General features: G+C 50.3%; 1 protein-coding gene across 2 annotated transcripts in view; it reads left to right on the top strand.

Annotated features, from left to right (window-relative positions):
- Gramd4 (GRAM domain containing 4) overlaps nt 1–12505 on the top strand; it is a 73633-nt gene that overhangs the window by 29582 nt on the left and 31546 nt on the right. For both annotated transcript variants that reach the window (XM_034516890.2, XM_076911842.1), the window contains exons 2-3: nt 1436–1646; nt 11307–11427. In XM_034516890.2, coding sequence (XP_034372781.1) covers nt 1436–1646; nt 11307–11427 — 332 coding nt within the window. The remainder of the gene's footprint in view (nt 1–1435; nt 1647–11306; nt 11428–12505) is intronic.

Consider the following 12505-nt stretch of genomic DNA (forward strand, 5'->3'; position numbering starts at 1 on the left):
CAAGGTCGTGTCCATGCTAGGCAAGTGTTTAAACAACTGATCTATTCCCTCTTGACCCTCAGAGCCATTTTTCTAAGAGTACTTATGGGTTCCATTTTTAGTGAGTCTTGCCGAGGGCCTTGATGTCAAGGAGAGCAGGAAGGAGCCTTGGGGACAGGCAGGCCTGTCTGTCGCAAGACTCTGTCCAGGCTGTGATTTATCTGTCCACCGAGGGCTTCCGTGCTCCTGCACCAAACAGGAAGCTCTTCCCGCCTTGCTGCACAGAGTCCGGTCCAGTTCACTCCCCCAGTTTTCCTTGCGTGAAAACAATCCTGTGGCTGACTGGGCCTAAGCCCAGGCCTGGGGTCAGGCCCTCAGCATGTGTCATCTTGAATTCCCAGAATACTTTGGCCTGGTTGGGGTCATTTTTGTTTCAGAGATAAAAGTCTCATCTCGGAGAGGCAGTGAGCGGCAGAGCAGGCTGGAACCCATGAACATCACTGTGATGCACCCTGGGGCTCTGCAGCTCTTAAAGATGTCAGGGCAGGATCTGTGAGAAGGGCAGCCTGTGGGTCCTGATCTGTATAGCCTTAGACCTGGAGCTGTAGGATAGGAGCTGGGCCTTCCCTGCCTAGGCAGCCCCACTGTGGACCTGGGAACGAGGCCAGCTGGACACAGTGAGAAAACAGCCCTTCCCCCTGCAGGGCTGGATTTTGAGGGTTGCCATGGCTCTCCTGATCCAGTTAGGATAGAGAGGTGGAGAACAAGCCTCCAGGGTGCCTGTCATTTGGTACATATTGTCTGTTAATTTACACGGGCTTTGCACGCAACATACAGTGTATAGTGGGACATGGGACGGGGCCTTTGCCCAACTTCTGAGTCCATTTCTGGCAGGACTCTGTTTTAGGAGCTGGGCCTCCAAGGCCAAGCTGGTGTTTGAAGGTGAAGGGGAAAAGTTGGGCAGACAAAAGAATGATGGAGTCAGTTCCTACCCATTTTTCCACAGGTCCCAGTGAGCCTGCAGGGAATCTATAGAGACAGGAGTGATGCTGAGGCCCAGCCTTGGTCCTGTTACAGGCAGTATGCAGTGCTGCAGTAAGACTGGTCTCCAGTCTTAACTCTGAGCATTTTAGAGAGCAGTCAATCTTTTCTTTCTCAGCTCTAGTTATCCCATACCCTTAAATCTGTTACCGTGTGGTGACCCGTGCAACACCATCTATATCAAGGTCCTTTGCCCTTGAGAACTTGGGGCTTCCTTCTGCTGTTAGGACTTTGCACAGAAGGAACCTCAGCAGCTGGCCAGGTTGTCCATGGTTGGGTGATGTCCGGTCTGGTCAGATCTGGCCATTCATTGTCGAGCTAAGTGCTTACTTGTCAGCCTCAATGTAGAGCTGGAACCAAACATGGCGGGGGCAGAGACGGCAAGCAGCTAGTGATGTGCTCCATTCTCTTACAGGGATCCCCCCCGTCATGTCCAGGTGAGGCCGAGGAGTGCCGTGCTGAACATGCTCAGGAGGCTGGATAGAATCAGGTTCAGAGGCCACAAGAGAGAGGACTTCCTTGATCTAGCCGAGTCCCCAAATGCCTCGGACACCGAGTGTGGAGACGAGATCCCCTTGAAGACGCCACGGCCCTCGCCCCGGGACAGTGAGGAGCTCAGGGACCCTGTGAGTATGCCAGGCCCTGAGTCTTTGACATCTCTCAATGGGAACATTGCAGTGGGGGCAGTGGGAGGCGTATTAGACCCAGTTCATAGGTGGTCAAGCTGAGTATGCACATGGGAAGATTCATGCCTGACCAGACTGTTTAGACATGCGCAGAAGCCCAATTCTGTCTCCTGTTGCCTGTCCGTCCACCACAACGCACAGAGTCCACTGAAACAGGCCCTTGTCTAGGTGGGACTTTTGTACAAAGCTTTGTCTAGAAGCTTTATTTTTTTCTGGGTGTTTGGGAAACTTGTCATATAAATACAATGTTGTAGCCTGGCTGCCCCTTCCCTCCCCCCAGTGTTGGGGTAGTGATGGGGTAGGGTGTGGCTGGTCTGAAAGCTACTGGCACCCAGCTTGTCTGCCCGTGCCAGGATGTATGTCACTGACCCAGCCACTGGGTGAGCCCTCATTAACCCACACAGTGGCCAGTGGCAAGGAGCTGTCTGTCCAGGCATCAAATATCTCTGGAGAACCCTAGCCAGGGCAAGGCTTTGGTGTGAGCAAACCAAGGACCCCTGCCCTCCAAAGCTTGTGTTTCATGGGTGTGTGACGCAGGGGAGTGCAGAATAGAGCTGGGTAAGTAAGTACCTTTCAGACTTTCCTCTGGACAGGCCTCTTGAGTCTCAGGCTGGCTGTGGTGTGCACATCTACTCAGTCTCTGTCCCTGGCACCCCAGCATCCTTGAGTGTACTTGATGGCCATTGGTTTTCCTCTCTCAGCCCCCGAGCCTGGTAATCTTTCCAGATGTGACTGCGATCACTGGCCTTCTCTTAGCTCTTGTATTATTAATGCTTCATAATAGGATGGTGACTGTGTACTGCTCCTGGCAAGATTAATAATTTACTAGTGCTGCCTTCTAAGAGCCTGGCTGTGTGCCCTATGCTGCCTAGCCAGGTGGGTGGGGCCACTTGCTTTCCTATCCAGCCTCCTGGTGTGTTTGGCTGTGCTGTTCCCAGAGTTTAAAGTCAATGGCTAGTCTGTTGGTCTAGGGGGTGGGTCATGCTTTTTAGCTTGGTGTGTCCTGTTTTGCAGGTGACAATACAGAGTAATACAGACTTGACAGAAAAATGGTATCTTGTCGAGTGCTGGGGTGGAGGTGTGGAAGCCATGGGTCTGGGCAAGATGAGAACCTTTGGGTTGAACATCTCAGGGACAAGAATTCACACACACACACACACACACACACACATACTCACACATACCCATAAACATACATATACACATACACATATATGCATATACATGCATACATGCACGAACACACAAATATACACATACACACATACAATTGCATGCCCATATACATATACACACATACACTCACACATGCATGCATACATATACACATATACATGTACATGTGTGTGCCTACAGACACACACACACACACACACACACACACACACACACACACACACACACACACAGAAGATATGAGGTTCTGGGTTCAGTGGCCAAAAGAACCTACCTACTCAGAGGTTGAAGCATGGTTTGTCTTGGCTGTCACTCTGCCTGCCCATCTCTGTGTCTAGCCAGGATTGTGTGGTAGAATTGGAGTAGACCTGAGCCTACCTACCTGTGTACATGTCTGAGGTAACATGAGGCAGTGTATGGAGAAGAGGGTGGTATATGAGTGTAAAAGTGACTTTTACTCTCCTGTAGTAATTGTTTATCTCTGAGGCTTACTGCCTCTGTCTGCTAACCTAGGCCTAGTCCTGGAAGCTTCTAGCTTCAATATAATATAGTCTAATCCAGGCCTAGAATGTTTTCAGCCTCTGAGACTTACTACCGAATAAGCTCGCCCTTTCTAACTCTTGCTGAACTCTGGCTGGCTGGTTCAAGTCAGCTGTTCTGGTTCAAAAATCCTCTCCACGCTGACTGATTCAATATGGCTTTTCTCTTGGTCTCTGGCTGAATTTCTCTGCTTGGCCTCATACTAACTTTGGCAATATGGTTCTAATCTTCTGGCTCCTTCTCCTTCTCTGGCTCTTCTGCTTTCATGTCTGTCTAGCTTGTTCCCTCTTTGCAACCTCTGTACAACTGTCCTGGTAAAACAGCCTTTCTCTTTCTCTGCGCTGCTCTCTCTTAAGTAGTCTCTCTTTCCTCATAAGAATTGGGCATATCCCATTCTGTCAAATCTTTCTCTGATTCGTCACGTCACTTTCTCTGTCACTCAATTGGGCATCACTTTTGAACATGGGTGCTTCCTTTTTCAAACTAACTTTCCCTTCATTGTTTGGGAGCCAAGGTGTGTACTAAGGGTGTGTCTGTATTCCAGCCAGAGAGATTAAAGGTGTGTGCTAAGGGCTGAACCACACCACAACTAGAAATAGGATTTTTCAGTAAATAACACAATCTTAGGGTTCACAGTGGAATCGACTATCCTACAACATATGGGTCTGCAGGGATAGCCATCCCAGGTCATAGCCTCACTTGGCCACTTAGCAGCTGCAGGGTCTAGCTAGAATCTGGTTTGAAAGAGTTTCCTGTAGTATAGACCATAGGTGCTTTTATCCCATGTGACCTACCACCCTGGGATGTCTGGCCAGCCCTGGACCTCCTGCTGGTGACATAGCTAGGTGTGGGGTTGCCAGAGGTTTTGAGTTTGTGGCCTCAGCCCATGACCACATGCGTGGTTGGGGACCCTCATGGCAGATACGGGCTTGGGTATTGGTTGATGATAGGGTTTAGGTAGGAAGTGACATATTATGCTAGGACAGGTTCTTGTGGCTACTTTGGGCGACATTGGTCTAGAGCTGGGACACGGCACCTGGTGACTGGAGAGGGCCGGTAAGCTTGTGCCCTTAAAATTTTCATATCCTATTTTGCTTGTCTTGATATCACAGAGAAGGTCTGTCCCTGGTGTGTGTTGTAGTCGCCAGGGTGCCATAGTGGGTGAGTTGGTCTTAGGCAGAAAGGAGTTAGCCCAGAAGGTGCATGTGCTGGGCTGGCTCTGGAGAAATGGGAGAGGAAACCTCGGGGTGTGAAGCTCTTAGCTGGAGGCGGAACATCTGGATTTTGGGGAGTCTAGGAGGGAGGGTCAGTGCTGATGCTGGGTTGTTTTAGGGTGACTAGCTTGGAGAATGTCGAGCAAGACTGAACACGCCAGAGCATGGTGCGAGTTAGATGGACCACCTCTGATGTGCAGGAGATTCCCTGTGAGGCGGGAAGGTCCTGGGGGATATGTTGATTTGGGAGGTGGGCTTCACTTCTTGAGCTGCAGCTAAGAGCAGCTGCTGCAGAGATCTCAGCAAGGTCAGACCTGGGACCTGGGCTCTTGTACCTTCTGACATTAGGAGCCCTGTGGGGAAACTGCACCAGGGGGACCTGGGTGCCAGGAATCATGGGGAATCTCTGTCAGGAGTTCAGCCTTGAAGGAAAAACAGGTCCTAGCTCAGATCACTGTGTAGAGTCCCAGGTTACTGGTTGAAGAGGGACTAGGTGATGCTGTTTGCCCTTAACCACCCCCTCCCCCAATACCCACAGTTTAAAAAGGGGTCATGTTGGTGTTTGTCCTGATTTGAACCTTAAGTGAGGTAATACTAGTTGACCCATTGTTACCATGCAGGTAGGAGTCAGTACCCATGAACTAGCGACTCAGAGGCTTCCTCCCAGGCCAGGTCCTCTGTAGAGACTTGGTTGTGTTTTGTGTAGACCCTGCTCTGGGGTCTCTCCCCAGGGACTCCAGGTCAGGGTGCATAATAGTAAATATTTTCCCACAGCTGTACCGTTCCTCCTTGGGGGTGAGGTGGCCTTTTGCTTTGTGTAGCCTCCTGGGAGCCCAGGCAGCAGCATGGAAACCTCAGTGGTTTGCTGGTTTGATGCCAGGCTGATAGCAGCATCCTCACGGCATCACAGGGGCCATTGTGTCAGTCAGATTCAGTGGTCACCAGTGTTATGTTTTCTGTTGTGCAGACCAAGAGGGACTGTGCATGGTTTAGTGGTCACTGGTGATTCCCCAGCTCCTACCCTGCCCACCGCTGGCCTGCTGTCTCTGTGGCATTTCGTATTCTTAATTTTATTCCAGGCATGGTGGTGCATGCCTTTAGTCTCAGCACATGGGAAGGCAAAGGCAGGTATCTCTGTGAGTTCAAGAACAGCTTCTGTCTGTCTGTCTGTCTGTCTGTCTGTCTGTCTGTCTATCCATCCATTCATCTATCCATCTGTATCTATCCATCCATGCATTCATCTATCCATCTATCATCTATCCATCCATTTATCATTTATCCACCCATCATTTATCTACCCATTCATCTATCATCTATCTATCATCTATCATTTATCTATCCATCCATCCATCCATCCATCCATCCTCTGTATTCATCATGACATGTCAATAGAGGCCCAAGTACAACTTGTGGGAGTTGATTCTCTCCTTCTACTGTATAGGTCCTAGGGTTCAAACTCAGGCTGTCTGGCTTGGCTGCAAGTGTCTTTACCCGATGAGCCACTTCACTGGCCTGGCATTGCCTGTCCTGTACATTTTCCTGTAAAACAACTGGCACAGGTGTAGCCTCTGATGTCTGGCATTTTTCCTTTTTGTGACTTAATAATGACCTGTAGTTTGGGCTGAGGGTATAGATCAGTGATGGAGAGGTTACCTAGCGTGTGCAAGGCCCTATGTTCTCCCAAGTGTATCTATGTGCCTGATTTTCTGGAATGTCAGGATATGTCTAATTCTAGCACTCAGGAGGCTAAAAGCAAGGTTATCACAAGGCCAGCTTAGGATATATAGCAAGTACTGGGCCAGCCGTGCCTATATAACAAGACTCTGTCTCCAAAACAAAACAGCGACAATCCTAAAATAAATAAATAAAACAAGATAGATAGATTTGGATGGACCATGTTTGTTTATCCACGTACAAACCAGTAGACACTAGGTTTGTTTCCAGTTTGGGGCTCTGACAAACAACAGGACAACCGGGAATATAGTTTCTCCCAAACATCTGTTTGCATCTGGAGTCACTGGGTCACGTGGAGGCCCTGTGTTTCCAAGGGAACTGCTATGCTGTTTTCCTCGGGCAGTGAGGCCATTTTTCACTCCCATGTGTGGGGGTATGTGGATTCCCGTGGTCTGGGTGGCACAGATGCCACATTAGCCAGTGCTCTGTGGAGCCACTTGAGAGCTTTGAGCAGCTTCCCTTGGCAGGCATTCAGGCTCCCAGTTTGGAATATGTTTCTGCTTTCAGTGACCTCCCCACTGAGGGACACTGGTGTCCTCCAGCTTGAAGTATTGCAGGGTCTGTGAGTCACAGGAAAGTGCTGGAGCCTCCAGAGGCTGCGGAGAGCTGCCCTCCTCCAGGCAAAGTACTTATCCCCACGGCTGGCCTAAAGGCCGGTGCTCCTGTGCCACTGCCTAGGGTTTCCTCCAACTCCTGTGTCAGCTAACTCAGGCAAAAGAGACAGCTCAGCTTACCCGCCTTTTATCATGAGAGAGACAGTCATCTCTACACTCACTGCATTATGTAAATTTACAGTGGTTTCTTTCCAGCCTCAGTCTGTGTCTAGGCTCCTGGCTCCCAGGTCACAGTTATTCCTTCTGAGTCTGAGAAAGAGCCAGCCAAGACCCATGAAGCTTACAGAAAGATTCCGATCAGAACTTAAGCACAGTGCCCTGGGGCCTTGCCACCCTGTTAGAGACCTTGATCACTTGACGAAGTCTCTTAGGGCCTACCTTCAGTGCTGCTATAGAGTCAGGGGACTCCCCTGAGCTGTGACCACTTCTGCCCCAAGGCCCCAGAATTGATGGCCAGGTGTTAGGATACCCATTCAGGGTTGTAAATGAATGCATTCAGGTGCAGCTGGTCCTCCAGGGAGGAACTGGCTGGTTTTGGCAGGAGCTTGCTAACCCATCAGATTGACCGGCCTTTCTCTGGCCCCCTCTGCCTTCCCTTCTGCACCATACCCTCAGCTTGCCTGTTGTATGGCTACTCTGCCCTCTTCTGGGAAGGTTGGCTTACAGGCTGGGAGGTACTGTTTCTTCTCCAAGCTTCCTTCCTATCCCATCACTTGGGGTTCACCCTTCTTGGCCTCACAGGCTGAGAAGAGTGACATCGTTGAATCTGGTTGGTCTCCTGGGCTGCTTTGAAAACTGGCATTACCCATAGGCTCCAGGATCCTGTGGTCCCATCATAATCCCAGCCAGGGATCTGAAGCTTGACCTTGCTACTAGAGAGACCAGAACACATGAACAGGACATAAGTAGTGCCAGGGTGACTGTGTCATGCCTGGCACTTGATAGGTGGCTATCTTTTGATTTGAAAAACAAAAACAAACCTTTAGTTCTCCCCACGTCCCTTCTGCCATGGGAATGAATTTTTGTCTAGAGCAGTTTGTCTTAGGACCCCGCTCTAAGGCATCCCCCAGTGGTCAGAGCAGGTGCTTAGGATGCGGAGACATGGGTACACATCCTCGCTTTGTTCCCACTAACAACTGACAGTCTCTTACTTTCTTCTTCAGCCTCTACAGCGAGGCTATGTGGGGACTGTGTGGAGCTAAGTGACAGCTCCAGCAGAGGAAGGTCACTCTCACCCCAGAGCTGGCTGCTTGGGGCTTATGGCTGTTCACTGTCTTCTCCCAGGGTTAGCGTCCTTACTCCAAACCAGATCTCCCAGGTGATATAGGTCAAGTCCACTGTTTTCTCAGGACTCCCAGGGTCCCTCTTCCCTCTATCATCTCATGAAAAAATCCCGGGAGGAACTGGTTGTAGGGAGGGCAAAACTTGAGAGTGGAGTAGAGAGGTGAGCCCTTAGCATGTTTCTGTGCTAGGTAGAGCTTGCTTCTTGCTCATGGGGTCTTCTCTGCTGTGTAACTGTCACAGTTACCTAACAGCCGGTCACCTCCAGGGCAGGGCTTCAGTTATCCTGAATGGACTGTACCCATTCCTGTGGCCTGACTCACCTAAGACTCCTGCCGTAGGGTGGTCAGTCCCTTGACAAATGGGGCCTCAGACTCAACATAATACTCCTACTGTAAGCCTGCTGGTGCCTGTGAGCAGAGCAAGTGAAATGTTTAACAAACCTCCTTATATTGTAGGCTAGCCCAGATGGCAGTCAGAGTGTAGGGTATTTCTTGGAGATGAAGCAGGAACAAGGCTGCAGAGCTCCTGGGCTTCTGGATCCCATTTCAATTCAACATTGATGACCTCGTTCTTAAGATAGGCCTTGCCTGAGTGTGCCCGGGGCAGGGAGGCTAGGCGTGACTCAGACACTGGGAGAATGAGTAGAGCTTTTAGAAGGTGCCTAGACAAGAGGGCCAGAGAAGAGGAGTTGGAGACAAAGAAATAGGGGTGCACATGCTAGGACCAGCCTGAATAGAGCTGCCTGGGGAAATGTAGTATGCTTACCTGTTCAGGTAGTGAAGCAATAGGAGGTAATAATAATAATAACAGGGCCAAGTTAGGAGTTAGATGCTGACCGGGATGGCAGACACCACAGCCCAGAGCTGGGTTAGAGATGAGCCAGCTGGTTACGTGTGTCCTGAAGTTTGCATCTGCGATTGCATGATTCCCGTGGTCCCTTCACAAACAACCACTCCAGGCATCTGATTATCCAGCCACCTTTAACGTTTCAGGGGCTAGTTGAATTGAGAAAGGGTGGAGACAGGCAGCCATGTTGGAGTTTGCCTGCTGGTTTGATAGCCTGTATATATGGAGTCCTGCACACAGGCCAGTACAGACTCAGTAGCTCTCTCCTGGCTCAGTATGTTTAGTTTCGGGGCTGGCTAGATCTGAGCCACCTATGGACAGATGTCTGCCTGGTGGTTCTGGGCTGGAGGTCATCTGGGTCTTCCCACCTGATTGTGAGCTTTCTTGGGATCCACTGCAATGTGACCTGGAACACAGGCAGGGATGCATATCCTCTTGGGGAGTTTTTTTTTGTTTTGTTTTTGTTTTTTTTTTTGTTTTGTTTTTTGTTTTGTTTTTGTCCTAGACAGGGTTTTTGGAGCGCTGGGATACTCGTGAACTCCTAGCTCTTCTAGAACAGGTGCCTCTTAGCTGGATTTCATCTGTCAGCCTTGAGCTGGGGAGTGACACCCTAGGGCTCCTTAGTTTTCACATGCCACTGTCTGTACCAGGGGACCTGTCCATGTCCCTGTAAACCTGTGGTAAACATGGCTGGAAGTGCAGGCCAGGTGTCGCAGACAGGGTATCCATGGACTGGAAGGCTTTGTGCAGAGCCTTCTGTCTTCCAGCCCCTTCGTCCTAGGCTATGTCTCCTGAAAGGTACACGTATCAACAGAGCTAACCCAGTTGACTTGCCTACACACATGTCCTATTGCCTAGGAGAGGTTGAGGGACCCAGGCAAGGTGTCCAGGTCCCCTCTGTGGCTTGCTTGCAGGGCATTTGTGTGCCCCCCTTTTTTTTGCCAGGTCAATAGCAGGGTACAGCTGTGGGGATGACCGCGTGCATTCCCACCGGCCTGGGAGGCTGTGCAGTGCTGGATGGAGCTGGGTGGTTGGCAGGATGCATAGCTGTATCCAGTGCCTATGATGATGGCTATGGGGGCTGTGACTAGGGATGGTTCTTGACCTCCAGGACAGGACAATGGTAGACTTTGCTCCCTGGAGAGCCAACAGGAAGGATCTGGTGTGACTTGTGCTCATCTTGGTTCCTCATAGATCGCCCTTAGACCCTTAGAAGCTGTCTTTCCCTCTGATCTACTCCATTGTGGGATAGATACCCTTGGGCTTCCATTAGGAGGGTAACTGTTCTGGCTGGGTCACTTCCTGGCCAGACAGGCCCATGGTTTCCTCTGTCTGTAGTACGACAGTCAGTGTTGCTATCATCAAGAGGCTTAATGCCAGCAGGGCATGATGATACACACGGTTTTCCCAGTACTCGAGAGGCTGAGGCAGGAGGATAGTGAATTTGAGGCTGGTCTGCACTGTATCACGAGACTGTCTCAAAAACAAAACAATAGAAACCAAGTTTAACACTTTATTTAGTGTTCTAACCTCCCTTTCCATTGTTAAGTGGGTCTGTGTGCGTGTGTGTTTGCATGTGTAGGTGTATGTGTGTGTGCATGTGCACATGTATGCACATGGAGGCACGAGGTCGATGTCCGGAATCACCCTCCTTTAGTCTTCTGCTTTATTCACTGAGGCAGGATCTCTCAATCAAACCCAGAGCTCAGTGATAGTGAGTCTTGCTAGCCAGCCTGTCTGCTCTAGTGATTCCCTGCCTCTGCTCTCTGAGGCTGGGATTCCAAGTGTAGGCTACCATGCCCACCTAGCATTTGTGAAAGCTCTGGGGATCCGAACTCTGGTCTTCATACTTGTGTGTCAGTCAATCTCCCCAGGCCTCACATAGGGTTTTGATTTGTGTGTGTGTTATTTTTTTAAGACCTCAGGTCAGGTCTGAGAAGATCCATACTGTTTAACATCGCGAGGTGGGTGGGTAGGCTGGTACACAGTTGTAGAGCTCATGTTTCCTTGTCTCAAATGTTCAGGAAAATGCTTGTGAGCATCCTCTGGCCATTTTTTTGATCATAATATATTTTCCCTTGTGATCTGTCTTGCAGCTGCCACCCCAAGGCTCTGAGGCTTCCTAAAACCAACTGGGATCAGGCAAGGCTGCTTCTGTGTGGCCCTCTGAACTCTTGGTGTTCTCTTTCCAGGCTGGTCCAGGGACCCTCATCATGGCGGCAGGCGTGCAGGACTTCAACAGGACGGAGTTCGATCGGCTGAATGAGATCAAGGGTCATCTGGAAATTGCCTTACTGGAAAAGCACTTCCTTCGTGAGTGTGAGGAAGTACTTGGGGGGGGGGGGGGGATGGGCCACAGCTGAGGCAGGGTGAGCTGGAGATGCTATGGTGTGGACATGGGACAGGTGTGCGTGGGGGCAGGTGCGGATGGGGGCAGGCACATGTGAACATAAGCATGCGTGGGGGTAGGTATGAACAGAGGTGTGTGCAGGGAAAGGTTTGGACCAAGATGTGGACCTGGACTTCAGACTTTGATGCCCTCACATGACGTTTCCCTCTGAATGTGTGTCTTGTCTGTCTGTTGCCTGTTGCTTCACAAAACCCAGTCCTGGCCTGTGCTTTGCAGATGGGGTGAGGAAGCAGTTGGAGTCTGGGAAAGGGGTGACCTGGTCTATGAAAATTGGGAAGATTGTCATAAATCAAGCAGAGTTAACTCAGAATTTTCAGAGTTCCTCATAGGCATCTGAAACTATTTGTACTGTTACATACAGAGGGATGGTGGGAGGACCCTGGGACCCAGTTGTTTGAGGGCCGTCCACTCCTGGCTCCTGCTGGCCAGATCTTGACCTTTGGAGTAAGGAGGAAGTGGTTTTTTGGCAGAACAGTAGCTTTTGCAGGTTCAACCCAGTCGCATCTCATGTTTGGTCTTTCTCGTAACTTCCACGTCCTCCTGGTCTTGCAGATGAGTAAACTGAGGCACGGGTGACCGAGTCGCCCTACCATGTAGCGAGAATAGTAATGAGATTTAAGCCAATCTGGCTAGCTCCAAAGCCCATTCTTGCGGCCCCCAGTGCGTGTTGTCAGAGCTGATGCTCTGCACAAGCCAAGACTACTGGGAAGCAACTATAGGAAGAGAGTTTCAGTCCTGCTTGCCCAGAGCCCGTCACTGGGAATCCATGGAGCAGGTCCAGGCTGGGAGCAGGACATAGGAGGGCTGCTGGAGCAGTCACCCCACTGGAGCAATTTGAAGGTGCACAGCACTGAGCCAGCCAGAGCTCATGAGGGTGAGGGGGTGGGGGACTCTAAGGGTGCTAGATCATTAAGGAAAGTGTCTGAAGTGCATACTTGGCTATTCTAGGAACATGACAACAATTCTTTTCTTTGTGTTACC

This window comes from Arvicanthis niloticus, chromosome 13, assembly GCF_011762505.2.
Source record: "Arvicanthis niloticus isolate mArvNil1 chromosome 13, mArvNil1.pat.X, whole genome shotgun sequence".
NCBI lineage: Eukaryota > Metazoa > Chordata > Mammalia > Rodentia > Muridae > Arvicanthis > Arvicanthis niloticus.